This window comes from Bubalus bubalis, chromosome 4, assembly GCF_019923935.1.
Source record: "Bubalus bubalis isolate 160015118507 breed Murrah chromosome 4, NDDB_SH_1, whole genome shotgun sequence".
In the NCBI taxonomy this organism is placed as follows: domain Eukaryota; kingdom Metazoa; phylum Chordata; class Mammalia; order Artiodactyla; family Bovidae; genus Bubalus; species Bubalus bubalis.
Window position 1 is genome coordinate 93,355,521 of NC_059160.1, and position 20,037 is coordinate 93,375,557.

The 20,037-nt window shown below is 60.2% G+C and overlaps 1 protein-coding gene across 10 annotated transcripts; it reads left to right on the plus strand.

Annotated features, from left to right (window-relative positions):
* Positions 1 to 3,690: 3,690 nt before the first annotated feature.
* TNS2 (tensin 2) lies at positions 3,691 to 19,801 on the plus strand. 10 transcript variants are annotated; one of them, XM_025284238.3, is made up of 29 exons: positions 3,691 to 3,841; positions 8,121 to 8,229; positions 8,753 to 8,790; positions 9,657 to 9,695; positions 10,006 to 10,044; positions 10,207 to 10,256; positions 10,494 to 10,665; positions 10,968 to 11,018; positions 11,310 to 11,432; positions 11,515 to 11,579; positions 12,610 to 12,693; positions 13,068 to 13,180; positions 13,273 to 13,333; positions 13,596 to 13,671; positions 13,926 to 14,055; positions 14,161 to 14,226; positions 14,305 to 14,418; positions 14,647 to 15,858; positions 15,974 to 16,139; positions 16,258 to 16,847; positions 16,963 to 17,052; positions 17,345 to 17,470; positions 17,639 to 17,731; positions 17,846 to 17,923; positions 18,085 to 18,162; positions 18,577 to 18,745; positions 18,839 to 18,907; positions 19,012 to 19,041; positions 19,249 to 19,801. In XM_025284238.3, the coding sequence occupies exons 1-29, from the start codon at positions 3,767 to 3,769 to the stop codon at positions 19,253 to 19,255; spliced, it is 4,113 nt and encodes a 1,370-aa protein (XP_025140023.3). In that variant the 5' UTR covers positions 3,691 to 3,766; the 3' UTR covers positions 19,256 to 19,801. The 10 variants fall into 10 exon arrangements, with proteins under 10 accessions (XP_025140023.3, XP_044797712.2, XP_025140020.3 ...); XM_025284235.3 differs by having other exon boundaries at positions 3,692 to 3,841; positions 19,184 to 19,801; XM_025284236.3 differs by having other exon boundaries at positions 3,693 to 3,841; positions 15,989 to 16,139; positions 19,184 to 19,801.
* Positions 19,802 to 20,037: the final 236 nt, after the last annotated feature.

Sequence of the window (20,037 nt, forward strand, 5' to 3'; positions counted from 1 at the left end):
TCACAAGGGGGTGGAGCATAAAAGCCACAAAAACCACAGTGGACAATTTTGGGGACTTGGAGCCAAGAGGAAGTGTGGGGCGGGAGATGCAGGAGATGGGAGCACAGTTAAACAGGTGGCTTTCCTGGGCAAATTCCAGCAGCAACAGCTCCTGTAGTTTACGGCTCTTGCGTTGACTTCTAAGTTGAGGGATAAGGGGTGTGTGCTGTGCTGTGATCCCTGTGGGCAGGGAGGAAAAGCTCCTGCCCAGGCTGCCTGTATAGCCTGCCTCAGTCATGTCCTCCAAAGCATTCATTTCAAGCCACCCTCTTCACTGTAATACTGAGGTCTGAATAAACTGATGGAAAGAAGGATGAAGATGGGAAAAGGGCTGACTGGAAAGAGGTTCACGTTGGTTGTGCACAGAAAAAGCAGGGAGGAGTGAACTGCCCGTTCTGTGTCCCAACAGGGTAAGTTCACTGGTCTGCCCACCATCCTCAGTCAGAATGTATGGACTCGGAGAAGCCCAACCACTGATCTGGGTTTCAAGATGGGTCAGCCCTGTCAACCTCCTGTTGTCTTGAGCAACTGGAGGCTGCAGGTTTGGCATCAACTTGAGTCTGGCCAGGTCCCACGTGAATTCCAGTCCACGTGGCCTAGTTTCTCCTAAACAGAATTAAAGCATTAGGCTCTGGATCCCAAGGCAGGGTCCCAGTGAGTGCCCAGAATCTGGTTTCTCAGGAAGTGGGAGACCTACACATCTTCTGGAAAGCTGTTGCTCAAATAAAACCTTGTTTCTCAGCAACCATCGTAACCCCCAGGGCCACAAGTGTGGACAAGAGACTTTGCCTTCTCTCACCCCTAGTCTCACCAAAAAGAAAAATTTGGAAGAGGCGAGCTGCACTGCTCCCCGCCCAGCAGCAGCAACCTCCCAGTTGGACAATATACCCCCTTGTCCTCAGCCAGGAGATCCGCCTCTGGAGATAGCTCTGCCCCTCCCCCGCCCTTCCTGGTTCCCAGAGCCCAAACCCTTCCCTCAAGTCCCCCTGACCTCTTTGTGCCAGAACAGCCTACTCTTTCGATGCCCTCCTCCTGTAATCCCCCACCCCAAGGATCTGAGCACACTCGGTCACAAGCATGGGATCACCCCAGACCACGGAAGAGGGGGTTCAGCCTTCCGTGCCAAGATGGGTTGCCCTCTGCGTAGTTAAGGTAAGGAAAACCTGCAGGAAGGGTCAGAAGGTGTTCTTCAACTTGATTCACTTTCACTGAAACCATCCTGGTTTTTTCCTCCCTTTCCCCTTCCTTTCTAAAGTTCCCTCTGCTCTCAGCTGGTATGGTAGTCAGGATGCCTCGCTGGCCCCCCATGCCACCCATTATAATTTCACCCTCTCCAAGCTGCCACCTTTATTTTTTCACTCTCCACCTTCCTCAGTGTCCCTCCTGCAGCCCCCTTCCCCTGAGCAGTAAGTTCAGCTACCCATCTTATGACCCTGCCCCAATTCTTTGGCACCTCAAAAGTTCCTTTTATTGGGAATTCGCTGGTTGTCCAGTGGTTAGGACCTGGCATTTTCACTGCCAGGGGCCAGGTTTGATCTGTGGTTGGGAAACTAAGATCCTGCTAGCAGGGCAGTACTCTTGCCTGGAAAATCCCATGGACGGAGGAGCCTGGTGGGCTGCAGTCCATGGGGTCGCTAAGAGTCGGACACGACTGAGTGACTTCACTTTCACTTTTCACTTTCATGCATTGGAGAAGGAAATGGCAACCCACTCCAGTGTTCTTGCCTGGAGAATCCCAGGGACGGGGGAGCCTGGTGGGCTGCCGTCTATGGGGTCGCACAGAGTCGGACACGACTGAAGCGACGCAGCAGCAGCAGCAGTGGGGCAGGATGCCCCCCACACACACACCTGCCAAAAAAGTTTCTCTTAGGGGCAGCAATACCAGCATAAGTGTGAGGCTCTAGCCTTGCCCACCGTTCTGGGATCCAATCAAGGATGTTTTCTCTGAGTCCCAGTCTCTCCTTTGGTACCTCCAGAACCTACCCCCTTTGGTGTGCATCCCAGGGCCCAGCCAAAGACCCTAACAAATTCTGGAAGAGGAAAGATTTTGTAAGAGCTAGCCTTAGGTACGAAAGAAGTGAGTGAATTTTCGTATCTCAGTATCTCGATTACATAATCAGACCTGGCCAAAATACACTGAATGATCTTCAGCCCTCCCCCTCTCCCAGCAGGTTCCGATTCTTGTCCTTCTCCGAATTCCAGCCCCTCCCCTTCTCCTAGTGCCTCCCGATCTCTTCCCTCCCCTGCTCCATTCCAATCCTCCACCCCTTTCTCCAAAGCCCAGTGACTCCTGCTGCTCTAATCTGAGACTGGCTATTGGACACCAACTCAGTCAAGAGCAGTAAATTCAAGGGTCCCAGCCACACCTACCCCTCCCAAATGCCAGTTTCTGGGGGCCCTGCACTGTCTCCACTTCCCAACCTCTTCCCTGCTGCCAGATTAGAATCAGGTGCTCCACTCTCTCGTAATCAGAACCAGACTTCTCAGCCTTTGCCAAAGGCTAGATGAGCAGAGAAAAGACCCAGATGAGAGACGAGCCAGTGAGGAACAGAGGGCCTTAGTGCTTGGCGCTGGGCATTGAGGCCGGGGCACTGGCTCCTCAGAATCCACCTGACCCCCTTTCCGCCTCCCCCCTGCCAGTTTTCATCATGGAAAATCCAAAGGGGAGGGGGACAGAGGGAGAAACTTTCAGGAACCGCTCACTGCTAAAGAACAGTGGGGAATCTGGGAATGGGAATAGATTGAGCTTCTAGAAAGACATCCCTTCCCTCTACCTTCCCCTCCAGGGCAGCAAGACTCAAATCAACCCCAGAGCCTCAGTTCCAAGAAGTGCCAATCTAGTACCAGATCCAGACACTGTAAAAGTAGTGAATGAGATTAGAATGAATTTCCGTGTCCACTGGGAAGCCGGGAACTTGAGTTAAAAGTGAAGACTTTTTAAACAGAATTCTCCTAGGGAGCAGGACAGGCCAGGTTCAAAGCAGGGGAGTGTTTGGGCTCACTGGAGTAGCTTAAGGTTAGGGATAGGGGGTTGAAATTGACCTGGAGGTCCTCAGCTCTGAGTCCTTTGGGGGAGCATAAGTGGCATCCGAGAGAGGTCTCCCGTGGGGCAGAGGACCAGGGAAGTGTGCCCAGCGACTTGGGAGACAAGTGACACCCGGTGCCTTCGTCCGAAGCCCCGATGGGAAGGTGGCGCTAGCTTCACTAGGCCAGGCAGCGGGTGGACCCTACTGCCTTGGGTGGTCAAGCCCACTCTCAAATACACTCCTGAGAAGGGACCAGACTGAAAGAGGCTGAGGCAGTCCTCTACGCCCTTGCTTCTGGTGCCTTCTGTCCACCTTTTCTTCTGCTGGCTCGTGAGTTTCTTTGCCTGTCTCTCTGGATCAGTCTCTGCGGGGCTCTGTTTCCCGTCCCTGTGTTCTCCGTGTCCACCTCTCTCCCCGAATTTCTGTCTCCGAGGGTCTCTGCCAGTCCCCTCATGCCTCCTTCCCAGTTCCTGGGCGCGTGGACTCGCCGGAGAAGGTGGGGAGAAGAGAGAGACGGAGGAGGAGGGGCGGGGAGCGGGCGGCACGTGGGGATTGGAGCCCGGGAAGGAGGGAAAGAGGGAGGGAGGAGAGCGCGCGGGAGGGAGCAGAGGGCGGCGCGGGGAGCGGCGGGGGCGAGCGCGGCGCGCCCGTCCCGCCTCCTCCGCCTCCTCAGCGTCCGCTCGGCGCGGGCCCGGGGCGGGATGGGCTGGCCCGGGGGCTCCCCCTGTTGCTGCCCCGCCCCGCCGCGCCCCCGCCCCGCCGGGCGCCCCCCGCAGGTGAGTGGCCGCGAGGCGCCGGACGGGAGGGCGGCGGCCTGTGCGTCACGGCGCGGCGGGCAGTGCCGGTGGTGGTCGCCAGGGGGCGCGGGGCCGCTGCGCGGAGCGAATGGGCGTGGGGAGCGGAGCGGGCGCGCCAGATCGGGGGTCGGGAGCCCGGGGTCCGGGGGCCGCGGCCGACAGAGTCCGGAAAGGTGACCAGGGGGCGGGGCCAGCCCACGGCCACTCCCCGGCCGGCCGTCTTCCCTTCGCGCGTCGGGACAGCACTCGCCGCCGCTCAGTCCCGCCACGCACGCGCACCGCCACCGCAGGCCCGGGACTTGGGCGGGAATTGGTCGGGGAGAGTGTGTGTCAGGGTTTTCCTTTTCCACCTCACATCTGGGGAAACCGAGGCACATGCGGCCCCCATCGTCAGTTTTCTAGATCACCCTGGGCACTCTCGCGCACCCCTCCTTCCCTCCCTGTCTCCTTCCCTGGGCCTCACCCCTCCTCCGCGGCTGGGCTCCCAGCCGCTCATCCAACCACAGCTATTTCCAGGAAGGGGGAGTGCGGGTGGAGGGTTTCTCCAAACAAACCCAGGGCTTTGGAGTGAGAAGGGGCCAGGCTTGGGGAGAGACTGACAGGCTCAGGAAGGTTGCGGGCTGGAAGAGGGTGAGGGTCCCAGGGCTCTGGCCTGGCCTTCCCAAGCTTGCCCCAGGGAGCTGCTTTTCCTGTCAGCACTAGCAGCGAGCTCAGCGCTCTCCCACTTCCATCTCACTTGAGAGGCGCTGCACGGGGTGGGGAGGGACTCAAAGCCAATCTTCCCTGGCCACCCAACACAGGGGCTAGTGAGCCACCCACGAGGTCAAGAACGAGGCTCCGAGGAGGTTTGGGGACCTGTTGCCAAGTTAGGGGACTTTTCAGCCCCTGTGGAGGCAGCAGAAGTAGAGACAAGCCTGCTGGAGGAGTCCTGGTCGGGGTAACTGCAGTAGGAGGGGAGAAAGACCACCCACACCCGCACCACCACCACAACACCTCACCTGCTCCCAGCAGAGCTGGGGACTGGACCAGCCCAGGCCCGATTGCCCACACTGGCCAGGGGCCGGGAATGTCCTGGGAACCAGCCAGGGCTGGAGGTGGGAGTGGGTTGCAGAGCCACTGCCCCTCTCCAGTTACTGGTTAGGCCTCCCTCTGGCCAAGGTACCCTGGGGACAGACTTCCTGACCTGGAAGGGGAATTAGAGCTTCAAGGGAGAAGTCTCAGGCTAGGCCCAGCCCAAGGAAGTGTCCTGAGTGGGCTCACTGAAGAGGAGGCAGGGTTAGACCAACCTTGATGGGCACGGGGGAGGGAGAGGGGAGGCTGAGGGCCTGGTGGGAGAAGCCAGAGCTGGGGGAGCTGCCAGAGCCCTGGGACATTCAGTAACTACCGGTGCAAATGTTGGGGGGGACAGGACACACACATTTGCACATTCTTTCAAGCAGCTGGACTGTTCCACTGGACTGCTCTAGGGGGCTGTGATCCAAGACTTGGGGCTGAGAACCCCCAGGCTGTTAACCCCTAACATTTTTTGGAAGATTACTACCCCCACCCCTTTCCAATGCCCCAGTCCACCTCCTTCCCTTAACTCCTGGGACAGGAAGCTGGCTGTGTTCCCAGGAGGGAGGCAGGAGGCCCGCGGAGGGGGGTGGAGTATGTGTTGGGAGGGGGGCCTCCTGTCCAGCCCTCCAGCCCCGGGACAGCTGCTGAGGAAGGAGAGCAGAGCTGGGGGAGCCATGAAGGTAGAACTAATGCTTGGGGTGGGGGGAGGGCTGGACGGGGAGGAGGAGGGCTCAAGTGGCAAGGCTCCAAAGAGGAGCTAGGGACCCAGGGAGTAGGTGAGTGAAGGACTGTGTCCGGAGCAGGGCAGCTGGGGAGCTTTCAGGAGAAGGGCCTCAAATGCCTTGGGCTAGGGCAGAATAACTGACTCCTGTGGGCAGAGCAGTCTCAGCTGGAATTTGGCTTTCAGTGTAGATGGTGGGGGCAAGGGGCCAGTGCATGTTTTCCTCTTCCTGTTGCTTCACAACTAGTGAAACTGAGGCAGAACGATGACCCTCAGGATGCAGTCCAGGTCCTGAACTAGCTGCGACAGCGATTCCCAGCTCCCCCTCCCTCCCACTAGAAGGTCCCCAGAGAGCCTGAGAGTTCAGGCGGGGAGGCTGGCCTGGCAGGGACGCGGCGTTCCCCTCTGGCCCTTGTCCGGGGCCCTGAGACCTAAATTCCCACCCCGCCCCTGCCCCGCCCCACTGGGGGCTGGACCTCAGGATCCCACAGATCCCTGGATAGGATAGATCCCAGGCCTGGGGGCAGCTCCCGAGCAGGATCGGGGTGGGGGCAAAAGATCCTGGGCTGACACTCCCAGCAGGGTAGATCCTGGGAATCTGATCTCCTGGCCTCCCCCACATCCTCTCCCCCACCACACACTTCCTGGAGCAGCGACCTGCCCCCTTCCCGCCTGCACTCCCCTCCACTTCCAGGGCTGGGCTTCTCCTCACACCAGCCAGACAGCCTACTCTCCACCCAAGGGAAGCGGCTGCCTCCGCCAGGACGCTTCCAGGAAGCCCCGGGCCAGGCCCCAGCATTGTTCGGGCCCCAAGGCCAGCACCCCAGGCAGCCAGACACGATGAAGTCCAGCGGCCCGGTGGAGAGGCTGCTGAGAGCCCTGGGGAGGAGGGACAGCAGCCGGGCCACCAGCAGGGTAGGAGTGCCCTTGACTGGGCAGAGGGGTGGGGGTGGAGGATTGGGCAGTGGGGGAGGGGGCCAGTTTCAGCCTTCTTCCCTAGTCCCGTATCCCCTCGTTACTCTGTCTCTTTGGAGCGGCCAGGGCTGTGACATGAGCAGCAGAAGTCTGGGTGATAGCAAATCCTCATCAGCTCCCCTGTCACCTTCCCTGCCCTAGCCCAGGCCAGCCCTGCACGGGCAGGTATACATTATGGTAGGACTTTCCCAGGTACTATTTTGGAGCCCAGGAGAAGACTTCCCTAAGCTAAGAACTTTAGGGGAAATGGGGCAGGGGTGGCAAAGGAAGGAAGGGAGGCGGCCAGGTCTCAGAAGTGCCTTAGACAAGGGGGCTTGACTTGCTTTCCATGACATCATCTGCCTGTCCCATTAATACCAAAATGCACCCAAGTTTCCTAGTGGGTCTGGCAGAGTTGGTCCAGCCCAGAAGAGTTCAAGTTGGGTTTAATCCAGCAGCTTCACAGGCAGCCAAGACACCAGAGGTGCTGCCTGCATCCCCAGGCTCGGGGGCCTAGAGGCCCCATCACTGCCTTTCTCCACATTTTTTTCAGCCTTACCCCTCAAAAAGGCATCTCAGGGCAGCATGAGACAGTACTATGGGGGAGGGAGGCAGGAACTTGGATCCCAGAGGGAAAGGAAAATAGGAGAGGAGACAAGGAGGTAAACGGTCCCCAGAGGATGGACGGATGGGAACGGTAGTCCTGGGCCGCGGGGGATATCCCAGCCGCCTCGCTCACTGCACTCTGGGAGGGGAGAGGCCCCGGAGAGCAGCGGGCCCACCCTCTCCCCCTTCAGTGCTGGAATCCCTCTTGAACCTTCTCAAGTGACTGGGTGCTTCCTACATCCTGGAGCAGTAAGGCAGCTAAATATTTCCATGTCCTGCCTCCATCTGCCTCTCCCTCCAGCATGACCGCCCCCTCCTTACACAACTGCTGCCTGCCGCTTGGTGCGCAATGAGTAAACATGTTGTTCTGACAGTGCGGGGAGGAGGGCGTGCCAGCTGCTGGGAGGACGGGACAGTGGGAGCCAGGGAAGCAGGCCTGGCTGAGGACTCTCCTGCTGGGTCATCTGGGTGCTCGTGACTGACACCCTACATTCATGTCTGACCCCCTCCCTGCTTACTTCCTACAGGCGCCTACTGCTAGGGAGGGCAAGATGGGAGGAGAAACAGGTTGCCTTCATAGAGGAGTTGGGGAACGCCACCCCCCCCCACCAGAACGGAAGCTCTAGGGTTTGGGTAACAGTGACCACAAGGGTATCACACACCAGGGCCACGTGAGGGGCCTAAGTGATCCCTTGGGGAGGAGCTGACCCAGCTAGGGTGACGCAAGGGGCCAGGTTCCATGCACTGTCGAGGACAAGCACTGTAACTGCTTGGAAACAGCTGTGGCCAACTGCGTTTGACAAGTTTGGGGGCTATATCAGGATGGAAAACAGAAAAAGTGCAGCACTCAGGCCCGGCCCCATCCTGGAGATGGACCCGTGCGAACTGACACCTCTGTCTGTCTGTCCCTCCACCCGTCAGCCTAGGAAAGTTGAGCCGCATAGCTTCCGAGAGAAGGTCTTCCGGAAGAAACCACCGGTGTGTGCCGTGTGTAAGGCGGCCATCGATGGGACGGGCGTCTCATGCAGAGGTGAGGTGCTGTGCCGTGTGTAAGGCAGCCATCGATGGGACGGGCATCTCACGCAGAGGTGAGGCGCCCCACCCTAGGCTGTGGCTCTGAGAGCATCACCCAGCGCCGCTGGGCTGCACAGCCCCAGCAGGCAGACCCCAGAACAGAGTATAGGCTGGGCAACGTGGGGGCCAAGAGGAATTGCCTCCCTTCCAAACAGCCCTTGCACCCCCAGCACCCCAGGAAGCCTAGTACTCTAAATTACCCTTCCACCTGACCTGGAACTGGAGGCTTCCCTCTGTGCCTTCCTCCTCACCCGCACCCACCCTAGATCATTGCCCCTGGGTCCCCCACTCCCTGGCCTGGGCAGTAGCACACCATTGCCATGTGCTTCCCTTGAACTCTGCCCCTGTTCCCGGACTCCAGCCAGCTCAGTACTGCTGGAGTCCGGAAAGTTCCAGGACCTGGGGAGACAAGAGAGCCACCCCTTCCACTGCCCCAGTAGGCCCCTGCTAACACCTCTCCTCCCCTCCATCCCCTCTAGTCTGCAAGGTGGCAACACACAGAAAATGTGAAGCAAAGGTGGGTAATCTGATGTGGGGAGGAGGGCCTGGGGTCCCTTCCTCCTCTGAAATGGGCTTCTCCTCCCCTCCACCCCTCTCATCATTGGGGAACCCCTGCTGGGTAACAGAGGGTACTGTACTGGGCCCTTTAAGAACCACCCTACTCCACCCCCTGGAGGACTGGCCCAGGCGGGTGGACAGCAAGACAGCACGTTTGTCTTGGTGCTGTGCCCAGGCTGCAGCTGGCGCAAGGACGGGGGGTAGGGAAGAGGAGGAGAATGAGGAGGAGGAAGGGTGGGGTGGGTGGGGGTCAAAGCAGAGACTGGTGGCCGGATGGGCTGTGCCTTCTCTCTGGGGAAGGGTCCTCAGGATGCCTGAGTGGGTCTTGTCCTGGGTCCTGGAAAGGCTGGGCAGAAGATGCAAGATGTAGGCAGCACCCACTATCCATTGGGTACCTGAGCCAGCCCCATCTCTGGGGTGCCCTAGTCCTCCTCCTGTAGTGTGAGGGGTCCTAGGGCCTTGGAGCTTGCTTTGGGGAGCTGTGTGCCCAGGGGCGGGGTCTCCCAGTGAAAGAGGCCAGTGTCTGTCCCTGGCTGTGGCCTGCCTGTATGGCTCTATATATAACTCCTACCCTGCAGCTGGATGAATGGGGGTCTGTGTGGGCAGGGGGCTGGGAGCCAAGAGTAACATGTTGGGGGCCCAGGGGTGGGAGGCCGAGAGGCCAGAGGGGAGGCTCCCTTAAATAGAGGAACCTCAGTTGCAGCCTGTGCCCATCTGCTGACAGCCCCTCCCCTTTCTTGCTGAAGCTGAGGGGTGGCCCCATCCTTAAGCCCAGGAGAGCCCATTTCACCAGCAGCTCAGCTCCTCACTCCAGTCTCCTTCCAGGTGACTTCGTCCTGTCAGGCTTTGCCTCCCGTGGAGCTGGTGAGTGTGCTCTGGGATGGGGTGGGGGATCCAAAGAGTCCAGAGGTCTGGTGGCCACAGACGGGGCCCCAAGAAGTTACCTTGAATGGACTGCTGTCCTTAGTGGCCATCCTCAGACAGTGGAAAACTTTTTGAGCCCTCTGCTCTTGTGTCTTGAGCCTGCTCAGGGTTAGGACTCCTCCCTCTCTCCCTGCCCCACCTAATACAACCCTCACAGGGACACACACAACCCCTCCCCACTGCCCCCAGGCCCAGACTGGTCCTTGCCCCTTCCCTAACCACTCCCGTTTCCTCTCCCTTCTCCCTCTAGCGGAGAAACACCGCCCCTGTGAGGCGCATAGAGCACCTGGTAAGGTGATGCTGCAGCAGGGGGTTGGGGGGGAAGGAAGCAGATAGCTCTGGGACTAAGGACCTAGGTCTCTCCTGGAGCAAAATTCATGGAGCTCTGGAGTGGGGAGGCCTAGAGTGAGGGGCACAAAAGACGTGTACAAAATCTCATCTCATCCACCAGGGATCCACCAAGTCTCTGAACCACTCAAAGCAGCGCAGCACTCTGCCCAGGTAAGTAGGGTGCCGGGTGTGGTCCCATATGAGCCCTTTCCTGATACCCCACACCTCAGCCCAGGGCAGTTCCCCCCAACAAAGCTCTCTAGGACAGCCCCACCCCCAAAAGGTCAGGACCCAGGAGGCCTCACCTGTAGTCGGCCAGACACCTTTCCATCACACCAGCCTCCCCGTGCCCGCCCCACACCCTCTCCCCACCCGGCTCCTAACACAGCTTCGCCCCCTCCTCCCCAGGAGCTTCAGCCTGGACCCGCTAATGGAGCGCCGCTGGGACTTGGACCTCACCTACGTGACGGAGCGGATCCTGGCCGCCTCTTTCCCCGCGCGGCCCGACGAGCAGCGACACCGGGGCCACCTGCGCGAGCTGGCTCACGTGCTGCAATCCAAGCACCGTGACAAGTACCTGGTGAGAGGCGGGACCTGCTGCAGTCAGCCAATGAGAGGGCTGGGAGGGCCAGAAGGGCCCGGCAGCTCCCTGACGTCAAACCTGTGGAGGCGGGGCCCCGAGTGGGCGGGGCCCCGGACGCTCCTCGGAGCCGACCTAGAAGGCAGGCAACTGATGCGGCTGTCAAAGTTCGGCCGGGCCTTAGTCACTTCCTCCTTTTGGAGAAAGACCCTTACTAAGGGTCACAGCAGGTGACACCTCCAAGAATCACCACGCCTCGCTGCCTGGGGTCACTTCGCCTAACGCCCCCACTTTACTTGCAGCTCTTCAACCTTTCAGAGAAAAGACATGACCTGACCCGCCTAAACCCGAAGGTAGGAGGGAATTAAAACCATCACCCCTAGCCTTCTCAGTGTTAATAGTAGCACTTGGCATCTACTTTACTCTGAGACACTTGCCCATATGACTTGTCACTTGGGACAGCCCAAAGCATGGTGCAGCAGGTATTGACCCATCATCTCGGTGAGGAAAGAGTTGCGGCTGTCATCGACACAAGCAACAGGCCCCTGACCTTGTCTCCAGGCACCTAAACCCTATCCCTCCTCCACCCCACCCACCTCTTCTTTGGTGGCCACCAGCCCCAATTCCACCCCTGTACCCCTCAGGTCCAGGACTTTGGCTGGCCTGAGCTGCACGCACCCCCCCTAGACAAGCTGTGCTCCATTTGCAAAGCCATGGAGACCTGGCTCAGTGCTGACCCGCAGCACGTGGTCGTATTGTACTGCAAGGTGAGCTGGAACTTCAGGTTCACAGGACTGGGGGCCCTCAGCAAAGGGCCCCAGCAAGCCCTCTATCCCTCTTTGTCCTCAGGGGAGCAAGGGCAAGCTCGGGGTCATCGTCTCTGCCTACATGCACTACAGCAAGATCTCTGCAGGGTAAGGTGCCCCAGCCCCAAGTCCCCCCTTCCCCAGGGACCCTCCCTCCAGCTGGCCCTTGATGAGCCCCACTCCTCTAAAGCCCACCTCAGGGTTCAGAGCCATTTACTATAAACTTGAGCTTTCCACCTCCTTTTTCTCACTTGTACTTCACCACTTTCCTAGGGCTGCTATAACAAAGTGCCACAGACTAAGTAGCTTAAGACAACAGAACTTTGTTGTCTCAGTTCTGGAAGCTCCAAGTCTAAAATCAAGGTGTCAGCAGGGCCACACTCCCACTGAGACTCTTGGAGTGGCCTCTTCCCAGCTGCCAGTGGTGGCCAGCAGTCCTTGGTGTCCCTTGGCTTACAGATGTATCACTCCAGTCTCTGCCTTCATCGTCACATGGCCTTCTTCCTGTGTGTCTGTGTCTCTTCTTCTTTTCTTCTAAGGCCACCAATCACATTGGATTAAGGGCTGACCCTACTCCAGTATAACATCTTAATTAATTACATCTGCAACGACCCTATGTCCAAATAAGGTCACATTCTGAGGTACATATCTTCTGGGGGGACACAATTCAACCCGTTTTTGTTGTTTAGTCGCTAAGTCATATCCAACTCTTCTGCGACCCCATGGACTGTAGCCCGCCAGGCTCCTCTGCCATGGGATTTCCCAGGCAAGAATACTGGAGTGGGTGACCATTTCCTTCTCCAGGGGATCTTCCCGACCCAGGGATCAAACCCATGTCTCCTGCATTGGCAGGTGGGTTCTTTACCACTGAGCCACGGGGGAAGCCCCAGTTCAACCCATAGCATGGTCTTATTGTCCCATTTCACAGAGGAAGAAACTAAAACTCAGAGAACAGGTGCCTGCAGTCCACCAACTAGTAAAGTGACTGCTTGTGGGGTTTCTAGTTCTCTTCACCACCACTCTGAACTTCCTCTAGACTTGCGGGGAATCACACCTCTCTTCCCTCCCCTGGAGCTTAGGAAAGGGAGACCAGGATGTAACCACCCCTTAGCCCCCACACTGGCCCCTGTCTCCCCAGGGCAGACCAGGCGCTGGCGACCCTTACCATGCGGAAGTTCTGTGAAGACAAGGTTGCCGCAGAATTGCAGCCCTCCCAGCGCCGGTGAGCAGCCTGGGTGGGGATGGGCCAGGCGAGCAGGTCCCTCCGAGGCTGCCAAGGCCAAGCTTATCTCATTCATGCAGCACACCTTCCTGGAGCACCTCCTGTGTGCTAGGGGCTTGTGTCAGGTGCTAAGAATGCAGAACAAATCCAAGGTCCCTGCTCTCATGGGGCTTATTGACATGCTGGTGGGTAGAAGGCAATAAACCTATGAATAAATAGACAAGATCGTTTGGGATGTTAGCAAGAGCTATACAGAAAATAAAGCTGAGTCTTGCGATAAAGAGGGACTCGCGGGATAGTCAGGGCCCACTGCTATATCACGTGAGACCGAGACCTGGAAGGGGCTTACATCCCCCTTGACATCCGGCCACCAGGTATATCACCTACTTCAGCGGTCTGCTGTCCGGGTCCATCCGCATGAACAGCAGCCCTCTATTCCTGCACTACGTGCTGGTGCCCGTGCTGCCAGCCTTTGAACCTGGTGCAGGTGAGTCTGCCTGGAATGTGCCCCGTCGGGGGGCTGTCCCCCACCCTTCCACTCAACGCCCTTCATGTACCTTCTCTTTTTTGCTCCTCTAGGATTCCAGCCCTTCCTCAAGATCTACCAGTCCATGCAGCTTGTCTACACATCAGGAATCTAGTGAGTGCTCTGTTGCCAGACCCCTTCTCCCTGAATCCCTGTTTTTCCAGCCTTTCCCAGACAGCTGGGCCTCCAGCTCTAGCCACTGCACCCCAAAACTAATAGCATCCTAGAATCCATTTTACAGATGGGGAAGCTGATGCTTAAAGGGCTCACACTCAGGGAGGGCTCAGTCTCTGATCTCCCAACTCCTTCCTGACTCTTCACAGCCACCGGTGCACCCAAGTGCCCCTGATTCAGCTCTGCCCTCTCTCTTCCCCAGTCACGTTGCAGGCCCTGGTCCCCAGCAGCTTTGTATCAGCCTGGAGCCAGCCCTCCTCCTCAAAGGCGATGTCATGGTGAGGGGGCCTTAGCCACAGGGAGAGTCCTGGGGGTGGGGTCGGGGTGGTGGTGAATGCTGCCAGCTGCACCATCTCTGAAGAGCCATCGATTTAAGGCAGGCTGGAGGGCAAGGAGGTTGTCTTCCTGATGGGGAGGTCAACTTGGAGTTGAGGCAGAGCAGAGCTGCAGCCAGATAGCCCCCAGGGTGGAAGCACAGAGGAGATGTGTGTGGACACAGAGCCTGAACGCTGGTCTCCCTCCCCTCACCCAGGTAACATGCTATCACAAGGGTAGCGGGGGGACTGACCGGACCCTCGTATTCCGAGTCCAGTTCCACACATGCACCATCCATGGACCACGGCTCACCTTCTCCAAGGACCAGTTGGATGAGGCCTGGACCGGTGAGTTGGAGACAAGTGGCCTGGGGGCTGGAGCCCGGGTGAGGCAGGCAGGTGGGTAAGGGCAGGGAGGGGGGCACCTGGCTCCTCACCGTCCACTCCCCACAGATGAGAGGTTCCCCTTCCAAGCCTCGGTGGAGTTCGTCTTCTCCTCCAGCCCAGAGAAGATCAAAGGTAAGAGCCAAGCCTGGGAGGGGGCAGGAGTCAGGGGGTTGTCTCCCTGCTCCTCACCCCCGGGGCGCCCCTCTATAGGTAACACCCCGCGGAATGAGCCCTCCGTCTCTGTTGACTACAACACTGCAGAGCCCGCGGTGCGCTGGGACTCCTACGAGAACTTCAACCTGCACCATGAGGACAGTGCGGATGGTGTGTGGGGTGCCCCCAGAAGTGGCGGGAGGTGGAGTTTCTGGGGGGGCGGGTACATGCTTCCCTCCCTAGACAGACACCCTCCCAAGAGACACCCCCTGAGCTGGAGTCTCCGGCACCATCCCCTATTAACACACGTGCTTTATCTGTCTCTCCCTCTCTCTCTCTCTCTCTCTCTCTCTCACTTTTGCCTGCTTGCTCTCCTGCGCTGATCCTCTCCCCACTCAGACTCTGTCACCCACACCCGGGGGCCCCTGGATGGCAGTCCTTATGCCCAGGTGCAGCGAGCCCCCCGCCAGACCCCGCCGGCCCCATCTCCGGAGCCACCCCCACCCCCGCTGCTTTCTGTCAGCAGCGACTCTGGCCACTCCTCCACACTGACCACGGAGCCGGCTGCCGAGTCCCCTGGCCGGCCACCCCCGACGGCTGCCGAGCGGCAGGAGCTCGAGCGCCTGCTGGGAGGCTGTGGAGTGGCCAGTGGGGGCCGGGGAGCTGGGCGCGAGACAGCCATCCTCGATGATGAAGACCAGCCTGCTGCAGGCGGAGGCCCCCACCTCGGAATATATTCGGGACACAGGCCTGGCCTCAGCCGCCACTGCTCCTGCCGCCAGGGCTACCGGGAACCCTGCGGGGTCCCCAATGGAGGCTACTACCGGCCAGAGGGGACCCTGGAGAGGCGGCGGCTGGCTTTCGGAGCCTATGAGGGGCCCCCCCAGGGCTATGCTGAGCCCTCCGTGGAGAAGAGGCGCCTCTGCCGCTCGTTGTCCGAGGGGCCGTACCCCTACCCGTCTGAGCTGGGGAAACCCGCCAATGGAGACTTTGGCTACCGCCCCCCAGGCTACCGGGAGGTGGTGATCCTGGAAGACCCTGGGCTGCCTGCGCTGTGCTCGTGCCCCGCCTGTGAGGAGAAGCTAGCACTGCCCACGGCAGCCCTCTATGGGCTGCGGCTGGAGAGGGAGGCTGGAGAGGGGTGGGCAAGTGAGGCTGGCAAGCCCCTCCTGCACCCAGTGCGACCCGGGCACCCGCTGCCCCTGCTGGTGCCTGCCTGTGGGCACCACCACACCCCGCTGCCTGACTACAGCTGCTTGAAGCCACCCAAGGCAGGCGAGGAAGGGCATGAGGGCTGCTCCTACGCCTTGTGCCCTGAGGGCAGGTATGGGCACCCAGGGTACCCTGCCTTGGTGACCTACGGCTATGGAGGAGCAGTTCCCAGTTACTGCCCAGCATATGGCCGAGTGCCGCACAGCTGTGGGTCTCCAGGTGAGGGCAGAGGGTATCCCAGCCCTCGTGCCCACTCCCCCCGGGCTGGCTCCATTTCCCCGGGCAGCCCGCCCTACCCCCAGTCCAGGAAGCTGAGCTACGAGATCCCTGCAGAGGAGGGAGGGGACCGGTATCCGCTGCCTGGGCACCTGGCCCCAGCAGGACCCTTGGCATCTGCAGGTGAGGCCCTGGGAAGGGGGATGCCCAGGGCAGAAGAGAGTTCTGGGGAATGGTGGGGAAAGCACAGACTGAGGAAGAGCTAAGCCAGGCAAAAGGGGCTCTTCCTGGCCCACAGCTCCTCTCCCCGCAGAGTCGCCGGAGCCTGTGTCCTGGAGGGAGGGTCCCAGTGGGCACAGCACCCTGCCCCGGTCCCCACGAGATGCCCAGTGCAGCGCTGCTTCCGAGCTGTCTGGTCCTTCCACGCCGCTGCACACCAGCAGCCCCGTCCAGGGCAAGGAGAGGTGCTTCATGGGGCTGGGCAGCTCAGGGGCCTCCTTATCTGGGTAGCTTGGGTTGGGAGGCAGCTCACGCAGGGCTCTGCAACCCAACTAAACTCCCACCCGCCTTCCCTCCCTGCAGCGCCCGACGGCAGGACACCCGTTCCCCCACCTTGGCGCCCACTCAGAGACTGAGTCCTGCGGAGGCCTTGCCACCTGTTTCCCAGGGAGGCGCTGATAAGGCTCCAGAGCTGCCTGCGAGAAGTGGGCCTGAGCCTCCAGCCCCTGGCGCCTTCTCCCCAGCCTCCCCACCCAGCTCTCCCAACGACTGGCCTCAGGAGAGGAGCCCGGGGGGCCGCTCGGACAGCGCCAGTCCAAGGGGGCCTGTACCCAACACCCTGCCCGGCCTCCGTCATGCCCCCTGGCAGGGCCTGCGAGACCCCCCGGACAGCCCAGACGGGTCCCCCCTCACCCCTGTGCCTACTCAGATGCCCTGGCTTGTGGCCAGCCCAGAACCCCCTCAGAGCTCGCCCACACCTGCCTTTCCTCTGGCTGCATCTTACGACATCAACGGCCCCCCCCAGCCCCCTCTTCCTGAGAAACGCCACCTGCTGGGGCCTGGACAGCAGCCGGGACCCTGGGGCCCAGAGCAGGCATCACCACCAGCCAGAGGCACTAGTCACCATGTCACTTTTGCACCTCTGCTCCCGGATAATGCCCCCCAACCCCCAGGTATAAAGGCCTTCAGGAGGCTGAGGCCACCTGGGGAGAACCCTGGTTTCCAGGGAGGGGCATGGCATGGGGACTGGGGAGCCCTGGGGTCAAGCTTAGTCCCTCCCTGTTCTAGAGCCCCCGATGCAAGAGAGCCAGAGCAATGTCAAGTTTGTCCAGGACACATCCAAGTTCTGGTACAAGCCACACCTGTCCCGTGACCAAGGTGAGAAGCCAGCCTGCCCCCACCCGCTCCGGGCCTTTGGCTCAGCTTCTGGTTTGTGCCACTTAGTCAGCGGGCCTCCTCTGGGCCAAGCCTCTTTCTAGCAGGTGATTCTGGGTTTTAGGCCTGAGGAGGTCTCACAAGGTCAGTGCCCAGTGTACGTACTCCCCAGTGGCATCCTGGGTGCTGACACCACAGCTGTCAGGGCCAGAGGTCTGGGGGGCTCAGGCAGCAGAGCGGAAGTGCTACCTGGGGCTTGGTCGGCCGCTGTGAAAACTTCTCCTGCCTCCCCCAGCCATCACCCTGCTGAAGGACAAAGACCCTGGGGCCTTCCTGATCAGGGACAGTCATTCATTCCAAGGAGCCTATGGGCTGGCTCTCAAGGTGGCCACGCCCCCTCCCAGCGCCCAGTCCTGGAAAGGTACAGAGCGGCCCAGCCTGAGGGGGAGGGGGGTGGGGTGAGGGGAGGCACGGAGACATAGACTAGGCAGGGTGGAGGAGGAGGAGATGAGCTCTCCTGCTTGGTAGAGAATTCCAGCAGAGAGAAGCGGAACCTGGAATCTTCTCCCCTCTTCCCCACTCCTGTCAGGGGACCCCTCAGAACAGCTGGTCCGTCATTTTCTCATTGAGACTGGGCCGAAAGGGGTGAAGATCAAGGGCTGTCCCAGCGAGCCCTACTTTGGTGAGAAGCAGGGTTGGGGAAGGCTGCACTTGGCATTCCGGGGAGGCCAAGAGGTGTCAGGAGGGAGGTGGAGGACTTGGGCACCTTGGGAGCCCGCTCGCCTCTCCCCTGCAGGCAGCCTGTCAGCCCTGGTCTCCCAGCACTCCATCTCCCCACTGTCCCTGCCCTGCTGCCTGCGCATTCCCAGCAAAGGTGGGTGTCTGGGCATCTGTCCTCCCCCTTCTCCCCTCCCACTGCGGCCAAAGGCACAGTCTCCGGTCCTGGCTCCCTGCCTGCCTGCCTTCCCTTGGGACGGCAGAGGGCGCCCTCAGCTCCTGGGCCTGCCACTCCCTGCTGACCCCCATTTCCCTCAGATCCTCTGGAGGAGGTCCCAGAGGCCCCAGTGCCCAGCAACATGAGTACAGCGGCAGACCTCCTGCGTCAAGGCGCCGGTACGGGCCTCTCCCTCCTTCCCTCCCGCAGGCACCAAACGGGACACCCCTGACACATGGGGAACAGAAAGGCCTTGTGTGTGGGCCAGCCCTGGCAGATGCACCTCACCCAGGAAGTCAGGGGAGGCCTGTACCCATAGGCACGATGGGATGGGGAGTCCTGTCTAGGCTGCAGGGGTGGGGTCTTGCTAGAATGCAGATTCTCCGGCCTCTTTCCAGCATCTCTGACTATAGATCTCGCGCAGTCACCTGCCTTTTTAACAGGTTACCTGTGTGATGGATGCATTTTGAGCAGCACTAGCTGGGGAAAGTGCGAGAGCTGGGCGGGTGGGAGGAACACGGATGGGAGATAGAGCTGGGGGTTGGCAGAGCCACCGCTCCCTGCTCCCTTCAACCCCACTCCTCACCCTGCAGCCTGCAGCGTGCTCTACCTGACCTCAGTGGAGACGGAGTCGCTGACAGGCCCCCAAGCAGTGGCACGGGCCAGCTCCGCAGCTCTGAGCTGCAGCCCCCGCCCCACGCCAGCCGTTGTCCACTTCAAGGTCTCAGCCCAGGGCATCACACTCACAGACAACCAAAGGAAGTATGTGTGCCAGATTAAGCCCCTGGGGGACCCCAGGCACAGACCCCGGGGGCCCCAATTTCTGGCTGACCTTCCCCACCCTCGTCCTTACAGGCTCTTCTTTCGCCGCCATTATCCAGTCAACAGCATCACCTTTTCCAGCACTGACCCTCAGGACCGGAGGTGACCCTCCCTCCCAGCCCTTTCATCCCACAGTCCCCAGCCCAGCTTCTCCATTGGTAGCTCTTCCCTGGGTGCATCCCTTCACGGTTCTTCTCCTTCCACAGATGGACCAACTCCGACGGGACCACCTCCAAGTAAGCCTCCCCCAGAGTGCCGTCTCCCCTCCCAGCATGGCATCAGCGTGGTGTCCAGGCGCCTGCTTGCTCCCCATCCCTGGCATGGCGGTCCCTGAGGAAGGGATGCTCAGCCTTCCCCACCCTGCCTTTGTGCCCCCAGGATCTTTGGTTTTGTGGCCAAGAAGCCGGGAAGCCCTTGGGAGAACGTGTGTCACCTCTTTGCAGAGCTTGACCCAGATCAGCCCGCAGGCGCCATTGTCACCTTCATCACCAAAGTTTTACTGGGCCAGAGGAAGTGAAGGACGGCCACAAGCTCCAAGCCCACGTCGACACTGTGCCCCTCTCAGCACCACACAGCCCTCACTCCCCCTGGCCTGGACCCAGGAGACCCAGGAGCCGGCCTCTCCCCTAGGAGTGGGGAGCGGACACACCGGCCTGGGACACTGCTCTCCTCCCCCGCCCCCAGCCTGCTAAGCGAAGCGGATGGGCCCATGAGATGACCTTGCATGTGAGCAGACGGCAGAGACGGGTGTGTGAGGGTGAGGCGGTGGAGCCTGGAAGGGGTGATCAGACAGCCCCACCTGCAGGAGAGCATCCGCGCTGGTGGGGGAGACAGGCACGGCAGGGAGAGGGGAGAGGTGTGGGGAGCAAGGCACTCCCTCCTCTGCCTCCCCTCTGAGCAGAGAGATCAGAGTAGGATCACATGAAAAGGGGGGGAAAGGAAAAAAAAAAAAAGAGTCTATTTTTGTCTAATAATAAAGAGTTTCTATAATGTTTAGTCAGAGTTGGACTCATGCCTGTTTCCAGGAAGGTCAAAGCCTCGGGTCTCCGAGGACCACACCTGTGTTTCTTGGGGCATCCCAGGCCCAAGCCATGTCTGTGGGACACACACAATCCCTCTCCCTGGCCCCAGAGCAGTCCACACGTGCCTCCTGAGCAACTGTCCTTTGCCGCTCCCTCCTCCAGCCCTGTCCCCGGCCCCGTGTACTGGAAAGGATTCCCCTGTCCCGGCTG

Bases quoted from the DNA above. Each gene is read 5' to 3' on its own strand.
- TNS2 (XM_025284239.3), top strand. From the start codon at position 8,022: ATGGAAAACAGAAAAAGTGCAGCACTCAGGCCCGGCCCCATCCTGGAG. The intron at 11,580-12,609 runs GTAAGGTGCCCC...CTGTCTCCCCAG, and splicing joins TACAGCAAGATCTCTGCAGG to GGCAGACCAGGCGCTGGCGA. The intron at 16,140-16,257 runs GTGCTTCATGGG...CCCTCCCTGCAG, and splicing joins CCCGTCCAGGGCAAGGAGAG to CGCCCGACGGCAGGACACCC.